The 21,616-nt window shown below is 37.4% G+C and overlaps 1 protein-coding gene across 8 annotated transcripts in view; it reads right to left on the reverse strand.

Annotated features, from left to right (window-relative positions):
- Window positions 1–21,616, reverse strand: part of STRBP (spermatid perinuclear RNA binding protein) — a 151,198-nt gene that overhangs the window by 34,701 nt on the left and 94,881 nt on the right. For all 8 annotated transcript variants that reach the window (XR_009602775.3, XM_060608747.3, XM_060608742.3 and 5 more), the window contains 7 exons: window positions 16,560–16,651; window positions 15,926–16,021; window positions 14,708–14,819; window positions 13,952–14,049; window positions 13,634–13,745; window positions 1,790–1,882; window positions 1,165–1,364 (listed from right to left, as the gene is read on the reverse strand). Coding sequence is in view for 7 of the 8 variants with exons in the window: in XM_060608747.3 (XP_060464730.1) it covers window positions 1,165–1,364; window positions 1,790–1,882; window positions 13,634–13,745; window positions 13,952–14,049; window positions 14,708–14,819; window positions 15,926–16,021; window positions 16,560–16,651 (803 nt within the window). In the remaining variant the exon portion in view is untranslated. The remainder of the gene's footprint in view (window positions 1–1,164; window positions 1,365–1,789; window positions 1,883–13,633; window positions 13,746–13,951; window positions 14,050–14,707; window positions 14,820–15,925; window positions 16,022–16,559; window positions 16,652–21,616) is intronic.

Below are 21,616 nucleotides of genomic sequence, written 5' to 3' on the forward strand. Positions count from 1 at the left end.
TGTGCTTATTACTACCTGACATATAATTTACTCATTGGTATATTTGTTGTCTGTCTCCAATTCTTTCCACACTAGAATGCAGGCTCCAGGAGGCCAAGGGCTTTGTTTTATTCACTGATACATCCTTGGTATCTGGAATAATGTTCACATCTACATTAACAATACTTGCAAAGTGGAATGATCATGAAAACAGACCAATTCTATCTTATGCCATACTGTTACATAATAGAACTTTTCTTAAGTGAAAACCAATCTTTGGTCTACATGGTCTTTGACATTTTCACATTAATCTACGAGACAGCAAACGCACTCATGGAAAAATTCCAGTATTTAGGAACTTTCTACAAACCTACATGCATGATTGCTTGGTTCAATCCTGAACCTATTCCCTATGGAAATACTCTGGAATACAGAAAAGGTACCATATGCACAAATACAATAATTAAATTTATTTATGACAGGGAAAATCTGCAAACAAGAAAATATTCAATACTAGGAAGATGTTTAAACAAATAATAGTGCATCCAAATGTTATATCATAAAGCCATTAAAAATTATTTGTGAGGATTTTAATAACATGAGAAAACACTGACAATACAGTAAATGAAAAAAAAATCAGTGGATAAAATTACATACACACCGTAAGCTCAAGTTAAGACAAAAAAAACAAGGGTGCCTGGGTGGCTTGGTCAGTCAAGCATCCCGACTTCAGCTCAGGTCATGATCTCACGGTTCGTGGGTTCGAGCCCCGCATCGGGCTCTGTGCTGACAGCTCAGAGCCTAGAGCCTGTTTCAGATTCTGTATCTCCCTCTCTCTCTGACCCTCCCCTGCTTGCACTCTGTGTATTTCTCTATCAAAAAAAATTAAAAAAAAAAAAAAGCAAACAAAAAGATTGGAAGTAAATAAAACCAACATACTATATATAAATATTAGTGATCTGCCCATTTTTTATGTCTTTACTTTTTTCTGCATTTTCCAAACTCCATATAATCAACACATATTAATTTTATAACCAAAAAAGAAATGTTTTGTAATCCAGAGGTAACAGAAGTCTCTATGTCATTGTCATTAAAATCTTTAAAAATACTGTTATTTTAGGAAAATAAGCACCTTATTTATGACATATAATAAAAAAGCCCTGCTAAATAAAAGCAATACTGTACCTTCACTGCTACATGAAGTTTTGCTGTTTTCTTGGATGGCCCTGAGGCTTCATACGTTGTACCATCCACATCTACAGACATTGTGAAGACTGGGGCATGGACAGGGCCAGACTGAGATAAGAGCTTATATTGAAGCCCAGGCCTGATCTGATTTAGCCTCATTAGTGCATTCATAAGGTCTATTGCTTTACTATCCAGAACTGTTAAAAAAAAAAAAAAAGAGATAAAAAATTAAACCATTTTGCTTTAACCTATGCATTTGTAGGTTCCCAGTGATCACTATAAATTCACCAGGTTTTAAAAAGCAAGAATTTGAAGACACATATACAAATTAATTTCACTTCATAATTCTAAAGTCACTTAAATTATGCTAATATCATTATACAAGTGATATGAATTACTACATCAATTTTAGTTTGTCAATACTATACATCAATTTTAGTTTGTCAATACTAATATATCTTAAGCAATGAAACTTGAAAACAAAAGAAAGTTCTTCAATCATCAATTTTTGTTAAGATATGCTCTTAAAATTCAAATTCAAATCAATCAAATTCTTCACTTTGAAATTTTTTTTGTCTGAGACTACAAATCTTTTCTAGTTCACATCTGTAAGAATACACACTTTTCCTTAAGTTTCGTTTCATCTTCTTATTGGGATCTTTATCATCCCCTAATCCATCTTCAAATGGCCTCTTCAGAGCTGAAGACCCAGCACCTAAAAAAATTATAACAAATTCATTATCAGTCAAAACAATGAGGTCAGGAAGGAAAACCTTAGGAATCACAAGGACCACAGTACTTTCACTGATCAATTAAATTGCCATAGATATAAGCTTATAATAGCAAAAAATTGCTAATGAATCTTTAGGAAACAATTTAATACTATCCTTTTATATATTTATTTTCTCATTTACTCATATGAATTGGCATTCATTCATACAATATTTTTGCATTTTTCACACCTGTATATGCAGAAAGAGAAAAAAGTCTACAAAGATATATATCAAAATGTTAAAGGTAGTCATCTTTGATGGTAGGGTTTATTTTTATTTGTGTCTTTTCAAATATATCTGTAATTTAACATGTATTACTTATAGAAAATTTTTAAGCCCACATATTAAAATCTTATGCTTTGGAAAATCTAATCATTTTTCACACTAAAACAGACTTCCGCCTATTCAAATCCTACTCAAGATTTTATTATCAAAACAATATGGTACTGGCACAAAAACAGACACACAGATCGATGGAACAGAATAGAAAACCCAGAAATAAACACACAACTATATAGTCAATTTATCTTGAACAAAGCAGGAAAGAATATGCAGTGGAAAAAGGACAGTCTCTTCAACAAATGGACAGTAACATGCAAAAGAAAGAAACTGGAGCACTTTCTTACACCATACACACAAAAACATTCAAAATGGATTAGAGACCTATATGAGACCTCAAACCATAAAAATCCTAGAAGAGAACATAGGCAGTAACTTCCTTGACATTGGCCATAGCAAGTTTTTTCTAGATATGTCTCCTGAGGCAAGGGAAACAAAAGCAAAATAAACTAATGGAACTACATCAAAATAAAAAGCTTCTGCACTGCAAAGAAAACAATCAACAAAGTTAAAAGGCAGCCTAAGGAATGGGAGAAGATATTTGTAAATGACATATCCAATAAAGGGTTAGTATCCCAAATATATAAAGAACTGATATAACTCAACACCCAAAAAACAAATAATCCAATTTAAAAATGGACAGGGGCACCTGGTTGGTTCAGTGGGTAGAGTATGTAACTCAATATTGGGGTTGTGAGTTTGAGCCTCACATTGGTGTAGAGATTATTTTTAAAAGGAGGAGAGGGGGGAAGGAAAAGAAAAAAAAGAATAAAATAGGCAGAAGACATTTCTCCAAAGAAGACATACAGATGGCCAACAGACACATAAAAGATGCTCAACATCACTCATCATCAGGGAAATGCAAATCAAAACCACAATGAGATATCACCTCACACCTATCAGAAGGGCTAAAATAAAAAACACAAGACAGGTGGCTCAGTCAGTTGAGTGTACAAGTCTTGAGTTCAGCTCAGGTCATGATCCCAGGGTTATAAGATCAAGCCTTGCACTGGGCTCTGCACTGAGTATGTAGCCTGCTTGAGATTCTCTCTCTCCCTCTGTCCCTCTCCCTGGCTCGCTCTCTCTAAATTAATTAAATACACACACACACACACACGAAACAAGTGTTGATGAGGATGTGGAGAAAAAGGAAACATTTGCACTGTTGGTGAGAAGGCAAACTAATGTAACCACTGTGGAAAAATATGGAGGTTCCTCCAAAAGTTAAAAATATAGACCTACCCTATGATCCAGCAATTGCACTACTAGGTATTTACCCAAAGAATACAGAAACACTAATTCAAAGGGATATACACACCCTGATGTTTATAGCAGTATTATTTACAACAGCCAAAATATGGAAGTAGCCCAGAGTCCATCAGTAGATGAATGGATAAAGAAGATGTGGTGTATTATATTATATGTAATATTCCATTGTGTGTATATAAATATATATTATATATATATTCAACCATAAAAAAGAATGAAATCTTGCCATTTACAATGACATGGATGGAGCTAGAGACTATTATGCAAAGTAAGTCAATCAGAGAAAGATAAATGCCAAATGATTTCATTCATATGTGGATTTTTTTTCTTTTAAGTTTATTTATTTTGAGAGAGTAAGAGAGCACAAACAGAGGAGGGGCAGAGAGAGAGGAAGAGAGAGAATTCCAAGCAGGCTCCATGCTGTCAGCACAGAGCCCAACACGGGGCTCGACCTCATGAACCATGAGACCATGACCTGAGTCAAAATCAACAGTCGGATGCTTAACTGACTGAGGCATGCAGGTGTCCCTCAAATGTGGAATTTAGTGAACAAAACAAATAAGCAAAGCGGGGAGAGAGGGAGAGAGGGAGAGAGGGAGAGAGGGAGAGAGGGGGAGAGAGAGAGAGAGAGAGAGAGAGAGAGAGAGAGAGAGAGAGAGATCAAGAAACAGACTCTTAAAGAGAACAAACTGATGGTTACCAGAAAGGAGGGGGAATGGGGCGAGGGGTTGAGTTAAATATATAATGGGTATTAAGGAGTGCCCTTGTTGTGACAAGCACCAGGTGATGTGCAGAACTGTTATTCACTATACTGTATACCTAAAATGGTTTATCAACTAATTAGAATTAAAATTAAAACTTAAAAAAAAAAGAATTTCTTTACAGTTCATCTTTTCCATTAAGTTTTCAACAACTTTCCTCTCAACTTTCTAAAATAATTTCTATGATATCAGAAACATAAAGTGTCATACGTAGCCTTGTGTCATTGCCTATTTCATACATAGAGATCTTGTATTTCCGCTAAACTATAAATGTTAAAGATATTTGTTCCTTGTCTTTTATCTTATAAACTATGTGCATTAAGACTTATATACAATATCATGCAAAATAATATAAACAATATAAACAAAATCTAACTGAACTTGATATCAATCAGTTTCTTGGATAAAGAAGCTAGCTCATAACACTGTCAGACATAAGGCAGGAACTTGGCTGTCCAAGTTAAAAACAATCAGGAAAAAATCTCATCAATATGTCCAAGTACTTTAAAGAACTCTGTGTCTTCAACTTAAAAGATGGTTGTTGGGTTTTTCCAAAAGCAAAGTTATACTCAAGAGATTCATTCCACAAGATTTTCAGATACTTCTAATGAAACTCTGAGATTAACTACATATTCTCTGATCATCAAGATTTACTGTCCCTTGCGGTAAACATTGACTTCAGCATTTGCTTGAGTCAATACTTACCACTCAGGTCAATAAATCTTGATGTTCTCTTCAACAGAAAATAATATTTGCTTATATCTGCTTAGTATTGTATTTCACTTGCATTACCTAAAACTGAGAGTGTGCCAGCCTCCCAGAATGGAGTCCTTACGAGATCAAAGTTAAAAATGAACGATGTCTATTCAATCACTCTCCCACTCATTAAGTTACATTAAAAGCTGCATCCTGATTGCCTGGAAATCATAAGCTGGTTTAAATGCACAGATCTATTCTCTAAATCCTCCAGCTACATGAATAGAGTCCCATGGATTAAGCTTCATTCTACCATCCCAGCCCCAAGGCTATAAAATCTGGGGTTAATCATAATATGAATGTAAGCAAAAAAAAAAAGGGGGTGCTTTAAAACAAGCAAGTCATTTTCAATCTCTGCCGTATCTAGAAATGAGAAGTGATCATTTGCGAGGCAACAATTTTGAGAAATACTATGTGAGTGCTTACCATATGCCTGGTATTGTACTTACTTTAGCTGCAAATGGCTTCACTTAATTGTATTAACTTATTTAATCCTCACAAACACTATGAAGTCTGTACTTTTATCTTCATTATAATTTCATTCTTATATTCACTCAGCAACAAATATTATATTAAGCATTTTCTATGTGCAGGACAACTTTAGGTGCTGGACAGGTAATGGAAACAAAACACTGTCTCAAAGAGCTTACGCATAATGATGGAAACTAATCACGTCTTATGGTCATCAGCAAAATGAAGAAAAATAAGAGGCCTGAGGGGGTGGAGGTGTTGCTATTTCATATGTGGTGCTCATTAGCAAGGTCAAAAAGGTATCACTGATGGGGTCAAAAAGGTGACCCTCTGATGAAGACCTGAAGAAAATACGAGTGAGCTATTCAGCAATATGGGGAAGAGTCCCAGGGAAAGAAAACAGCAAGAATAAAGGTCTTAAGATAGGGACATGCTAAGAAACAGCATAAAGGCCTAAGTGGGTAGAGTAGCCTAGATGAGAAGGGGATGATTGTAGAAGATGAGGAAGGGCCACAGTTGACAACCCTAGCTGCCACTAATTCACCAAAGGAACTTATACAACAAAGATGTTCCACTACCCAGTATGAGAAAGTAAATTCAAAAAGCTTTTCTGACAAGAGCAATTAGAAAAGCTGGACAAAAGTGTAGAAAAAAAGATCTACTCCTGGGCACTAACAAACTGTGGAGTCAAGATCTGGGAGATAATGGAAACCCTGCACCTAAGGCCACATTTCCCCTAGGGGCATCTACCAAATCTATAAGAAGCCACTAAGAACTGGACAGAGTAACTTTTAACAGGCCCTCAGATCTCAGGCATCTAAAACTGAAGCTCACCCAGCAAAGACCTATTGAACCCCCCACACTGGGGTCTGAGCCTCTACTATGTCATACACTGGAAGTAAATAAAGTAGAAAGAGTCTGGATCTCACATGGACTAAAAAGTCCAGCTTCAAATCATCTCAATCCTTGATTGCATTAAAATGATCCAGGACTGCCAGTTCCACTAGCCAGCTCTCAGAAACAAATGTAAATCCTCCAAGATACCATTACTCTAGGTTTTAAATTCTCTACAACTGCTCATTTTACAGTCTCCAGCACTCATAATAACTAGGTACATGAGAAGACAAGATGTTGTGATTAAAAATCAAGAGAAGGAGCAGACAACGTGAACAGACCCAAAAGGGACGCAGATGATTGAGCTTTCAAAAACACACTGTATTAAAAAGAATGATCAGAATGCTTTAAAAAAAAAAAAAAAAAGACGACAAGAAGAATTTCTGGCAGAAAATCTGCATATAAAAGAGCCAAAATTCTAGAAATGAAAAATACAGTATAAATTAAAAGCTGGCAGACCTATAGGCAGAAATAGACCATCCACCAGAGAGAGGAAGAAAACAAAAAACTACAGTACAGGTATAAAAGATGTGAACAACACAATAAACAAATGTGACCTGACATGTAAAGAACATTCTGACCACCAACTGCAGAATGTACATACTTTTTCAGAGTATGAATCACTTACAAAAAACCATGTACAGGGCCATAAAATAAGATTCCAGAAATATCCAAGGACAGAAACCATACAAAGCATATTCTCAGATCACTCAAGAGGCAATAAAGAGGTAACTCGAAAATCCTCATTTTTCTAGAAATGAAGCAATGCTATCTAAATGGTTCCTGTGTCAAAGAGCTGATAATAAGGAAAAATAAAAAATAGTTTGAGTGAGAATGAAAATACTCATGTCAAAAGAGTGGAATGCACATAAATCTGGGTTTAAAACAAAAAATTTACAGCCTTAATAGCATGCATGATAAAATAAGAGGCCAAAAGAGAGCAATAATGTATTCAGCGATCTAAAAAAGTTAAACAAACAAACAAACCAAAAAACAGCAGCAAATTAAACCCAAAGAAGGTGGTGAGGAAAAACAAAGGATAAGAATACAGATCAATGAACTGGAATATAAGCATATACCAGATGATGATCAACAAAGCCAAAGCTGATTTTTTGGAAAAGACTCATAAAACTGATAAACCTCTAATGACAGTGATCGGGAAAAAAAAGGAAGCATAAAATGCATACAAGCGGACATCACTACAGATATTGCAGACAATTAAAAAATAAGATCTTACAAACTATTTCTAAATTTGGATAAAATGGACAAGTTCCTAGAAAAACACAATTTACCAAAATTCTGACATGAAGATGATAGTCCCTTGCCTATTAAGAAAATTAGACCCATAACTGAAAACCTTCCCACAAAGACAACCACATGACCAAAAGGCTTTGCTAATAAATTCTTACGAACATTTAAGAAACATCAATCTTATACAAACTCTCCCAAGGAACAGAAAAAGAGGGGATACTTCCCAACTTACTTTATAAGGCCAGCATAACGTTAGAGCCAAAACTTGACAAAACATTACAACAAAGGAAAGTTGCTGGCCAACCTAACAAATAAAAATTTATATTTTTGTGAACTTCTCACAAAAACCTACACAAGATTGTTTGCAGCAGCTTTACTTGTTTGCCCAAAGCAAACAAGGTATCCTACAACAGGTGCATAGCTCAACAAACTCTGGCTCACCCATACCGCAGAATACTACTCCACAGTAAAAAGGAATTAACTACTGACACACACCACAACTTGGATGGACCACAATGGAATTATGCTGGGGGAGGACAGGGTGGTGAGACTCTCAAAAGATCATATATAGTATAACTCATTTATTTAAAATTCTTGAGGGGTGCCTGGGTGGCTCAGTCGGTTAAGCGTCCAACTTCAGCTCAGGTCATGATCTCGCGGTTCCTGAATTCGAGCCCCATGTCAGGCTCTGTGCAGACAGCTCAGAGCCTGGAGCCTGCTTCAGATTCTGTGTCCCCCTCTCTCTCTCTGCTCCTCCCTCACTTGCACTCTGTCTCTGTCTCTCAAAACCAAATAAATGTTAAAAAAAATTTTTTTTTAATAAATAAGTGAATAAATAAAATCCTTGAAATGACAAAATCATAGAGATGGAGAAAAATACATGGTTTGCAGGGCTTGGGAATGGCTGAGAGGAGAGGAGTGGGTAGGTGTGGCTACAAAGGAGCAACACGAGAGAGATCTTGGTGGTGGTGAAATAGTTCTGCAACTTGATTGTGATGCTGGTTACACAAATCAACACATGTGATGAAAATGCCATAAAACAAATACAAGTTGTATCAATATCAGTTTTTTGGTTTTAATAGTGTACTTAGTCACATAAGATGTAACCTGCGAGAAATTGGGTGAAGGGTACATGCAACCTCTCTGTGCTATCTCTGCAACTTTCTGTGAAATCTGTAATTATTTCCAGATAAAAAGTTAAGAAAAAGAAATGAAAAAAAGAAAGAAAGAAAGAAAGAAAGAAAGAAAGAAAGAAAGAAAGAACGAACGAACGAACGAACCGCAGCTTTGTCGAAAACAGACACTGGGGACAAGGGCAGAAATAGGAAGACCAGATAGGAGAGACAACTGCAATAATCAGGGTGAGAGATGATGACAGGTTAGGTCAGGAACACAGCAGTGAAGGAGTTAAAGAAATAGCTCAATTCTGGACATACTTTGAGAGTAAAACAGACAGGATTTGCTGATGGTCTGGATCAGAGTCAAAGAAAAAGAGGACTCAAGGGTGAAGGTGTCTGATTTGAGTACATAGAGGGACAGAGTTCCCAACGACTGGGATGGGGATAACTATGTCAAGAGGAGATTAGAAGCAGGGTTAAGGACAGGAATTTTGAGTTTTAGACATCTTAAGTTTGAGGTGTCTCTTAGACTTCCCCATGGAGACACCAAAGAGGACTTCGGATATCTGGGTCTGTGGTCAGGGCTGGTAGTAGAGATATATATATTTCATGACAAGGGACTAGATGAGGTTGCCTAAAGAGGGGGTATAAATGAAGAGACGAAATAGTCTGAGGACTGTACGCTGGGACACTTAAATATTCAGAAACCAGGAAGGTGGGGAAAAACAAACATAACTGAGGAGAGGGCGGTGTGGCTAGAAGAACCAAGAGGAAGTAATGATCTACAAATCAAATGAGAAGTAGTATTTCATGTCAGAAAAAGTATGTGACAATGACAAATGCTGTTGAGGATATAGGGCACCAGGAACTTTTCATACACTGCTGGTCAAAGTGTAAACGGATATATATAACCATTTACTAGATCATATCCTAGCCTACAGTAACTCCTGGATATACACCCCAGGAGGCATGTACAAAAATGCTCACAGCAACATTGCAGGTGGATGCCAACAAATGAAAAGACCTCAAATGTCCTGCAAAAGTAGATGGGTAAATTGTAGTACATTCATAATGGAAACTATGTAGCTATTAGAATCAGCAAACATAGCTATATGCAGCAACATGAACTTATCCCAAACAATGCTGGACAGAAAGAAGTCAATCACAGAATTCAGTTTGTTTCCCTTTCTATGAAGTTATAGGCAATGTCAAATTGTTTATGAAAGCATATACAGGTGGGAAAGCTATACAGAAAATCAAGGAAATGACTATCGAAAAGTCAGGAATGGTTAGTCCATGGGGCAAGGAGGTGATGTGGAGAGATAAATAGGTGTTTTCTGAGAAGCTAACAATATTGTTTCTCGACCAGGGTGGTGACTGTATATAATTTTTTTAATCATTTTTTAAGTGGCATATGTTTTATACCTTTATGTATACATGAAATATCCTAGCAAAATTAATTTGGGAGAAAAAACAGTGCTCATCTGTGTCAACTGTGGCTAAAAATTCAGCTAAGATGAGGACTGAAAACTAACTGCTGAGTATAGTTAACATGAAGGTAACAACAGAGACTTTGGTAGAGCGGTGAAGGAAAAGAGCCTGATTAGAATAAGTTTTTTAAAAGTGAAGAAAAGGAGATGGGGCGCTTGGGTGGCTCAGTCAGTTGGGCACCTGACTTCAGCCCAGGTCATGATCTCACGGTCCATGAGTTCGAGCCCCACATCGGGCTCTGTGCTGACAGCTCGGAGCCTGGAGCCTGCCTCTGATTCCGTGTCTCCCTCTCTCTCTGCCCCTCCCGCTCACACTCTGTCTCTCTCTCAAAAATAAAAAAACATTAAAAAAAAAAAAAAAAAAACTTTTAAAAGTGAAGAAAAGGGGAAAAGAATAGGCCACCCTTTAAAAAGTACCTATAAAGGGGAACAGAAAACAAGACTCTGTTGGAGGGGGCTGCAGAATCAGGGAGTTTGGTTTCATCTTTCAAATGGGAGATATTACAGCAAATTTTTACACTGATAAAAATGATCCAGTAGAACGGGAAGAGTTGATGCTAGTAAGAAAAGAGAGAATTATTGGAATAACGTCCACTTGTAGGCAAAGGGGATCGGATAAAGTAGACAAGCAGAAAGATTGGTCTTAAGAGTCTGGACAGTCTGTCCACAGTCAAGGGAGTTTATCCAAAGTACATGAGTCCTTTGAACAAACAAAGTCATCAGATGAGAGCGAGGTGTTGGAAGAGGAAGTATGAAATGAGAAAAGGTGTAAAACTGTCATCTAGGACAACTGGAGAACTCTAGAACTTACAGGAGGATTGCCAGATACACAAATGGTCTATTTGCAATAGACCTAAAAGGAAAAAAGTCAAGGTGACTGTATTTTTCCCCCAATGATGTTCAACAGCCTGGTTCCGGCAGAGTTGGATTTCCCCAGTTAGAACTGTGCCAAGAAGAAAGGATCAAGGAAGTGAAGGCATGTGCTAGGGAGTGATCATAATGATGGGCCACTGAATCTAAGCAGAGAAGGGACAGAAGAGAACATCAGGAAGGTGAAGGACTCTGAGAAGGCAACAGAATCAATGCTGAGGCTCAATAACTGGAGCAAGGGTACCAGAGCGATGATAAGAGGCAGTCAGAGAGTAGGATTCTTGAAAATAAGATTATGGAGAGGGTACAGTTATTGAAGACAGGTCTAGGGTATGTCCACAGAATGGATAACTCAGGTAGGGTAGAAGACAAAACATTTGTGGGAGAGGAAATCAAGGAATTAAGAAGTCGGAATTTTGGAAAAAATCGTCTGAGTGCATCGTGAAATCACCAAGAATTACAAGAATAAAGTGTGAATACCAATGCCAGGAAGCTAGGTGCTAAAAACATGAAGATATGAGGAAGAAGACCATAAGGGTCTGGAGGCAATGGCCACGGTCCCTTCCTGCTATAGCTAAGGCACAGACAGGTAAGTGACTTGCCAGGCTCATGCAGCTAGTAACTGATAGTGCTTGAGTGGAAACACTTGACAGTCTGGTTCTATTTTAAGCTATAAATTGACAGACCAATAGTTGCCAAACTAATGAGAAAGACCTTTAAAGTTAAAAAAGAAAAAAACCCAACAAAGTCACATAACAGTAGATACACTTTTACTACCTAGTGAAAGACAAAAATACAAAACCAAAAGAGCTGCTATGAATTCAGTAATTCAAACAAAATTTTCCATACTAATCACAAAAATCTCTAAAGATATTTGAAAATTCTATTCAATCCACAGACAGTGCTTAATGTCACATGGCTATGTGAATCCTTTTCAAAAACTCTTTGCTGCTGTGTGAGCACCCACTGGAAGGTGTCTTTCATTGCACAAATACTGAGCACTGGTTGTTTTGTTTTGTTTTTTCTTAATGTTTATTTATTTTGAGAGAGAGAGAGAGAGAGAGAGAGAGAGAGAGAGCGCACACATGAAGGGGGAAGGGGGCAGAGACAGAGAGGCAAGAGAGAGAGTCCCAAGCAGGCTCCACACCGTTAGCTCACAGGGCTTGATCTCCTAAACCATGAGATCACGACCTGAGCTGAAATCAATCAAGAGTCAGATGCTTAACTGACTGAGCCACCCAGGTGACCCTCGAGCACTGGTTTTTAAGTTATACAGTAGGACCTGGAGAACTCCTTACCTCTGAGGGGTTTACAGCATAAGGCAGTGATTCTCAAAGTTTTAGTCTCAGGATCCCCTTATCTAAAAAAAAATTACTGGGGACTCTAAGAGCTTTGTTTTGTGGGTTATACCTATCAATATTTAGCATATTAGAAATTAAAACAACTTTAATACAAGAGTATACAAAAAACATCCCATTAAACATCAGAGAGATGATGCCATCACATGTCACATGCAGTCTCTGCAAAACTGCACACTATGGGACAAAGAATGGAAAAGACCAAAAAAAAGAAAAAAAGAAAAAAAGAAAAAAAGCCTTGGTGCTATTATGAAACAGTTTTGGTTTTGTGGACTCCCTGAAAAGTCGTTTAACCCCTGGAATTCTGCTGTCTAAATAAACAGACTGGGCCATTACACTACTTTTGTCCTATAAAAATTATTAGAGTAATATCCATTGTGGGAGATGGGCTGGGTCCCAAGTGAAGAACAACTAGTGGCCAACATCCTACTTTCTAGTATAATAGGAGATGGGGGATGGGGAGGGAACATCTATTGGGGCACCATGAGGTGACAAGTGATTCACATTTGAGTATCTGCTATATAATCCAGGCACTGAGTTGGGCATTTTAATCTGACATCAGACAATAAAGTGGAGGTAATAACACTACAGAGAGAGAGAGATGAACCCATTGCTCAAGGCTGAAAGCTAGTAAATTAGTGGAGGTTTTAGCTGGAACCCAGGCCATATTAGGTTCAAAACTCTGAGTTCAGACACATTAGGTCAAACGGAATAGTGTACTGAATTTTTCAGTATACTTTTTTCTCCTCCTCTATATCTTTCTCTTTCTTAGTTACACAACACTTCCAAGCATGACAAAGATCGAACTGGTCAGTGACAGTGGTAACAACTGCCTCCTAGCTTACGGCTTTTCTTCTTCGACCAGGGGTTCTCAAAGTGTGGTCCCTAAATCTATGCAGTAAAGTGGCTTGGAATTTGGTCGACATAGCTAAGTGAGTTTGTCACTAGTAAGAATAAATGATAGCAAGCTAAGTCACTGATGGGACAAAAGAAAAGAAAGTCAGGAAGAAAAGCAATACATGACTTGCATTAACAATAACACTCCCTTAGATCTAACAAGCGATGCATCCCATGAACATCACCACTGCCCACGTCCAACCCCAGTAAAACACTCACCTTCTTTATCAGTAACTGACCAGGAATATTTCTGAAAAGGTTTACTAGATGGAAGGGGGTCCATCTCCAGCACTTTATAAATCTGGCCAAAGGCTGATAGTCTGAGTGCATGCTAAAGAACAAAAGATTATGTTTATTCACATTTTAATGGCCACTCATAAAGCCCTTATGACATTTAAAGACATTCATTAAATGCTATCCTTATGATGGCAAAAGACCCTAGTAACAGACAAGAAATAAGTGTTTAAATAGAACACTTCAGAAAATAAAGTTATGATATCTCTCTAATAGATCACTGTGACATGCCCCATCTTCTACCTGTGCACTGTGGGTAATATCTTCCTTTTGCTGGATGGTCATATAGCTCAAAGCATCTGTTGGGTCTCGCTCACAAGGATCATGAAGACCAGGACCACCTTTGGCAAGGGCAAAAGAAAGACACAAGAACCATTTAGAACTGAGTTTAGAATTCCATGAACTAACACAAAAGAGAGAAAAGAATGGAAAGAAAAAAAATAGCTGAGGAACTAGGTTAAAAATCTGCTCAATTAAATGGAATAAAAAGGACACTCTCATTTTCAATATGTTAACACTCAAATGTCCTTATTTTACTGGAAGTCACTTGCATCTAACGACAAAATTGGGTCTTACTCTGAGAATTTAGAAACAGCATGATGAACCATCCCAGATCTTTAAAGGGATTACATACATAAAATAAGACCAAATTTAATTTTTCCAAATTAAAAACCTGACTGCAAACAGAACGAACTTCATACATTTTAACCAAACATCTACATTTGAAATTCAGCACTCTAGGTAAAGCAAATTCATAGCAGACACAATATCTTATTAGTACCTTTTATGTTAGTACATATAAAACAAAAATTACAGTTATTGAAAGAGAGTTTTATATCATGTTCCCAACATTCAAACATTCTAGTTGCTAACATTCCAAGCAAAATAACACCTACGCATCATTTTCCTGTGCAGAGGACAAATATAGCACATATTTAGAAAAATAAACTAAAATGAAATTTTTCTGATTCTTCTGCCTCCAGAGTTTGAAACCCTTACCAGGAAGTAGTATTCCAGATGCCAAACACTCCATTACTCGTCTCAAGGCCTCCCCAGCGCCCAAAGGTCTATTACAAGTACCTATAGACTTTTCACATATAAGCTCTAGTGGCTAGAAGATATTAAATTACAAATTAGTACATGCACCAAGTGTTAAAAGGATTCCAGTTAAATGTGAGCTGACATTTCTATCTACAATGGAGGCCAAAAAAGTGAAAGTCAACTTAATATTTAGGGCCCAATTAACTCTTCCTGCTTGATTTATCAACTTTTACCCCACCAGAGTTTTTAAATTAATCATTTTTGAGATAACATAGAAGACATTTTGTTACAAAAACTTCATTTTGGGCTACCCTGAAAGGATCACTTAAGAAACTGTGGTCATCTAGTTGATTTAACAAGCTTTATGTATCAGTTAGTAATAGCTAATAACTAATCAATGTTTAAACCCAGCCCACTTATCTCCTACTTAACCTAGGAAGCCATCAAACCACAATAAGACTTCACACAGCCTACCCCAAGTACTACAATTAGAATAAACAAAGGACCAAATCTCCACAGTTAATAAACTAAAAACGCATGTGCTATGTCAGAGTAATAATTGCTTGATTAATCTAAAATGATCCATTAGAGCTTTATTTGTTTTATAATGTTCTTCACTGTGGTATTGATTAGGTCAAGCATAATAATTTCTAAATGAAATAAGTTTTTGCACGATACATTATAAACCATGCCTATAGTTGTAATAACTGTACTGTTTGCCTGACTTTACTTACTAAAACAACCATATTTTTAAATGTCTATACTCAAAGAGAAAGAGGATAAGGGAGCCATATACAAGACATATCAGGTAATTTTTATTTTAAATGGAAGTAGCCCTGAAAGAGAAATGTGTCAGTCAAGGAGGCTTTCAGGGGCACTAAGTGAACAGTAATCAACCATCAGTACAGAGTAAAGTGCAAGAAGTCTCTTCTAACAGGCATAGAACGTTCTTGTCAGAAAAAATATCTCAGGCTCTGTAACATGAATATGATGAGGTAGGAGGAGACAGGCTATATGTGTAAAAAAGTATCTGAAAAGATGTACAATTTTTTTCTAGAACAAAAACAGGTAAGGCGCATCTAACTCAGACTGCAGCCATTTTACAGTAACGTGTAATTTCTACAGGATTTCATCTGACTATAGCTACAGAATTTGGTTTTAACCATAAGTACTTACCCATCCTTTTAATGGTGCCCATGTGGGAACTCTGTTGCACAAATCACGCAGAATGCGGAGGACAATTACACATGATTTTAATCCGTTTGCCCTTGCCTAAAACAAACAAAATGATTCCAATATCCCTGTTGAAATCCAATCTTTATTTTAAGCACATGGGACATGGATAGGTTTTTTAAAGTGAATACTAATTATCCAGTCATTCATCAGTTGTCAAGCAAACCAAAAAATCAAGTTATTAAAAGTAGTAAAATTGTAGTGTAGAAAGGCAGATTTTAAAGAAGAGGAAGCATATTATTAAAATAGCTTTTATAGCCTCCTGGTAATCCCATTCTGGGCAACCATCTATCTTAAATTTCAGCTTTTCTCATCCCTGTTTGTATTTTATAAGCCATCATCTGAAATTCAGAGTACTAAGCCAAAAAAGATTATGTGATAATTAAACATCATTAACTGTAATAGAAGTTGTACTCTGCATTTTACCTAAATTAACTCATTTACTCCTAAAATAACCCTATGAGGTAAAGCGCCCCCATTTTATACATTATGTGCACAGAAACCATTAAGTGGCAGGTGTTCCAAATGAAACCTGCACAAGGCTACAATAACAATAAGATAATAACAAAGAGCCAACCTGAAACCATTTGGCATGTCGAAGAGACGCCAAGGCGTCCAGGCATTTCTGCCTGTCCAGTAAGTCCGGAGGATCTTTCATCGCAACCTTTTCTAATAGGAAAACGGGATAAAGAGAGACAGATACAATTTGACCAAGGGGTTCCTGTCAAATTACCAAAAAATAAAAATAAAGAGAAGAGCAGCATCTGAATGAACTAATAAGACTCCCAGAAGATTTCACGATTTGGTTTTGTTGCTTTCTTCTTAAATTACGTGCACGATGATTACATAAGTAAACAGTTATCAGAGCCATTCTGTGCACAAGTACAACAGGAGCACAAGAGCATTCATCCAGTAAACAAATACATGACCACTGCTACATACAATCTGGGATCTTATTAAGCGTATGTATAACATTACAGGGACACAAAATAGGTACATAGCACTTTTGCCTTTGGTGGGGTGCAAAGAGCACAAATCTGGGACCAGGAGCAATAACAACTTTCCTTTACAGAAGAATTGCTGATGAGTTCTTGAGGAAAACTGGGACTCTCTCATGTAATCAATTTGAAATTTACCAAGAATACACTGAGTATAATTTTTTTTAACAACTAAATAAACTCATCCAACACGAAAACCCTTCACAGAAACTCTGCTCCACTGATAAGAACTCTTCAAGCATCACCTTAACTTCTCTCATTACTTTCTTTTCTAAAACAAAATTATTAAAACTATAATAATGGAATACACTGGAATATTTCAGGTTTTATATACCCTTTTTTTAAGGGCAGCAAAGAATTGTATCTAATTACAGTTATCTGACTTGCCTTAACATTTTAAAGTTGGATTAGATGGCCCAGAGCAGCAGAAGTAAGAATTCAAACATGTGATTAATGATAAATATCCATATCTGAGAGGATGTCACAATTCTAAATCCAAATTTGGATCATTAAATATATATTTCCTCTAAGCCACTAGGAAGTGAGTTTTTAAACGATATTTGCTGCAATATTTATAATGCCTACAACATACAAATATTTCCTGAGGAATCATTCTTTGTCTAATCCAATGCAATCAGATGCACCGTTCTCTTGTAAGAACTCTCGCAGATGTAGGAGAGTCCACCCAGTGCTTTTTCCTAGAATAATCATAACAGTCACAGAGGCAATATGTTTGTATAGGCCAAATGATACATTATAAATATTTTTAAATGCAACACAAGATCACTGATACTTTTTGGATTCCTTAGTTATTATAAGATTCTATTAAGGCACTGTACAATATATTCTGACAGACTGCCATTAACTAAAACCAAAAGCATGATGCCCAACAGAAAACAAATCTATGAAAGAATGAACTGTGGCTCTATCAGCTGCAACACTCGAAAGGCTAAAGTGCTACACACTTATTTTCTGACCAGGTGAGCTCTACAGCAGATATTTGCATTGTTTCACATTAACCTCTGCCAACAAAGCCACAACACAGGCTCTCATTCATTGCCCCATTTTACTCACAGAATGGGAAGCCTCAAAAAAAAAAACCAAAAACAAAAAAAAAACCCTATTAATGTAATTTATAAACACAGATATATTATGAATATGCAGCCATACACTATGGGTGTTCACTTTACCAATGATCTAGTTCCTGATTTGCTTAATTCTTTTTAATAACATGAAACATACAATGAACTCATTTTAATGTTTTTAAGTCAAAATGCTTAACTGTAGTCAATACAAGCATCTGTGTAAAGCTCATGTACCAGATAAAACAAACTACTGTAAATGAATGATTAGACTCTCTTAAAAGTTAGACATGACAAAGGTTGACTGACTGCTAAATCATGTAATCTCAAGAAAAGGCATGAACAGTACTTTTATTTTTTTAAGACTTCAATCTTCAAATTAAAAGTGATGCAAGCTAAGTTTTATTCAATCATCTTTGTAGGAGTGTTTGGAAGGTGCGGGGCGGGGTGGGGGGGGGGGGAGGGAGGGCTGCAGCGGGCAATGTAAGACAGGAGTGAGTCAGAGGAAGTTTGCATAGGAAAACACAAGGCAAACAAAAGCTCTTTTTGACCTTTCTGGAACTTTCATCCAGTGGTTGCAGCTTATAAGTAACATCTTATGCTCACTGCAACACATATATTTTAAAAGGGGAACAATGGCAAAAATATTTAGATAAATTCATCCCCAAGGTCAGATTATAATCACAAACTCTTATAAAAAAATAACAGACATCATCTTGCTACAGACAGTCAACATTTGGAGGCAGTAGATTCTGCTAAAAAGAGATGAAAGGCACAGGCAGTGAACAGAAGGCTTGCACTGGACTCCCTTCACATCACCACCAGAATGACCATGTTTCTTCATGCTCTCATAGTCAAAAAGTCCGAAGATCCAGAATGTTTCAATATTCATGAGGTAGGAAACAGGAGAGGAGATGTAATAACTCATCTCATTTTGTCTTCTTCAAAGCTTATTTTAAAACAGTATAAATTCATATGGCACTGTAGTGCTACTTATAAGCCCCGCTTGCCTATTTGCTTTCTAGAAAGATAATATAGTTTTATATTTTTTTATTCATTAAGAAAAATAACTATCACAGACTTGCTGCGGGAAAAACAATGCTACTTCTCGTAGCAGAACCTGAAGCTTAACATTTCTGTATGAACTTTAACACTGGTGTTTCAATTTTGTGAAGAAAAACTTTTCTGATAAAAAGACATTTGGAGTCTTTAAATTACAAACAATGGTATGGTGAGCCATTTCATTTTCCTACAGTGACCAGTAGAACAGATGAGAAACAGCAGATGGGATGGGCTTGGTGAGTGACAAAAATGCCGAAAGCAAAGGCAAACAGCTTTTCCAGCAAACTGGCAGAGGGCATGAAGGTACATAAAACATTCTGAACAATGGAAGCACTGGAAGACAAGTCTACTATGCCTAACTTTGCTTATTTGGTTAGAGGTTAGATCAGTGACCAGAAACACACCACACTGCAGGAAATGTTGGTCAGTTTCTCTCAATCCCTTTCCATGCAAGCAAACCCTCTGTCTCTTAACAAAACACTAGCCTGTTTTGGGGTGGGGTGGGGAAAAGCCAGAACAGGACTGTGTTAAATGAAAGTTACAGGTGTGGAACCTGGGCTCTTCTAAGGTAAAATAATTGTGCTGGATTATCATAAAGGCCTCCTTGACAATCTGGATGTAGCTGGGCTACTGAGTTCACGCCGACAGAATTTTCTAGTTAGCCTGAAGATATCCTGGCAGCCCCCTCTCTCAATTCTTGAGGCTTTGTGAGAGCAGATATTAGGCACCAAACCATTGTCCGTGCAAAACATCTGGCCACAATAATGCAGACAGTCAAATGAGGCACTAAGGTAGAACAGAGAGAGCACTGTTCTCCTAATTTATGGCAGAAGTATCACTCGGTAACTTTTCTTCAATGCCTCAGTAGGCAGCCGGCCACTAGAAAGATAATGGCTAAAGATCTGCCCTGGATAGTGTGGGGTCTAGCAGCTGTGGAAGGCAGGAAAATAAAGCCTACTGCATCATTATAATCCCAGTTGTGATCTCTGGACTGTGAGAATCTACTGCTTTCCACTTAGCAGGGCTCATGCTAGTGAGATGTGTCAGAAGTTATGTGAAAGGGACTCTTGGGCAACTTCTCTGTGAATCCCTAAATATTGAGGACAGCGGTTCACCTTAGCCTTAGCCACAAGAGTCGCTGTAGGCTCCCTATCCACCTGGTTTCACACTGCATTGTAAATATAATAAATAGCTGATTGACTACCCTCACAGCAAGTATACTTCTTAAAATCACAAGCACTAAAAGAAGCTGAGGCTGTATAAGGCTGAGCATAACTAAATCAGCTAAGAGGCTCCTACACTCATTCTGAAGAGTAATGTGAGCAGAGGGTACACTGGACTCCAAGTGGGAGGAGCTGGGAGAAATGGGAGACGTTCTTCATTTATCAAACACGGCAATTATTTACCTCATAGGGCTGCTGTGAAGGTTAAATTATATATGAGAAAGGCTTCTAACGCAGGAAGTTATAAAATACTTTAACACAGCTAAATCTTCAATATATACTGCTTGAATATCAAGATGCCCATTGTTAATGCTTCTTACACACCAGACAGTCCTATTTAATCCGGCAATGTGCTCACTATAAAAATTCATTTAACAGATTTGGGTGGCCACCTACCATGTATTAGGTACCACTGCAGGCACTAGGGATAAAGGACACGGGTAAGGAAAAACATACCTACCCTTGACGAGTCATAACCTTTATAACAAATCAGCTCATGATTAGCACTGATTAGCACTGCAGCAAATACAGAATACCGATTCTAATACTACACTTCAGTGGATGGTTAAGAGTTTACCTGTGTTTGGGTTCAGTTCCTCAGAGCTATCAAGTACATGCCATTCTCACTGTGAACTCGAGGCAGTTTGAGTGAGAGAGTTTGCACTGGGAATCTTTTTAGGAAGCTAAGTGTAACTACCACTATTTATTGAGCAAATACTTTGTGCTGGGTATTGTATAGCTCACATTACATAAATTCTCTCATTTGACCTCAAACTACTTTCTCAAGTATTTATTAGCCGCAATTTAAAATGAAGAAACCTGTCCGAGATCACACAGCAAGAATACCTAATGGAGTTAACGGGTGCCTGGGTGGCTCAGTCTGTTAAGTGTCTGACTCTTGATTTGGGCTCAGGGCATGATCTCACAGTTTGTGGGTTCAAGCCCTATGTCAGGCTTTGCACTGACAGCACACAGAGCCTGCTTGGGATTCTCTGTCTGCTTCTCCCCAATTGCACGTGTGCTTTCTCTCTCTCTCTCAAAATAAATAAGTAAACTTAATAAAAATATATTTTCTTAATTTTTTTCATGTTTGTTTATTTTTGAGAGACAGAGCATGAGTGGGGGAGGGGCACAGAGAGAAAGAGGCACAGAATCTGAAGCAGGCTCCAGCCTCCGAGCTGTCAGTACAGAGCCCATCATGGGGCTTGAACCCACAACCCATGACATCATGACCTGAGCCAAAGTCTGACACCCAACCGACTTGAGCCA

Source organism: Panthera onca, chromosome D4 (assembly GCF_046562875.1).
Source record: "Panthera onca isolate mPanOnc1 chromosome D4, mPanOnc1 haplotype 2, whole genome shotgun sequence".
In the NCBI taxonomy this organism is placed as follows: domain Eukaryota; kingdom Metazoa; phylum Chordata; class Mammalia; order Carnivora; family Felidae; genus Panthera; species Panthera onca.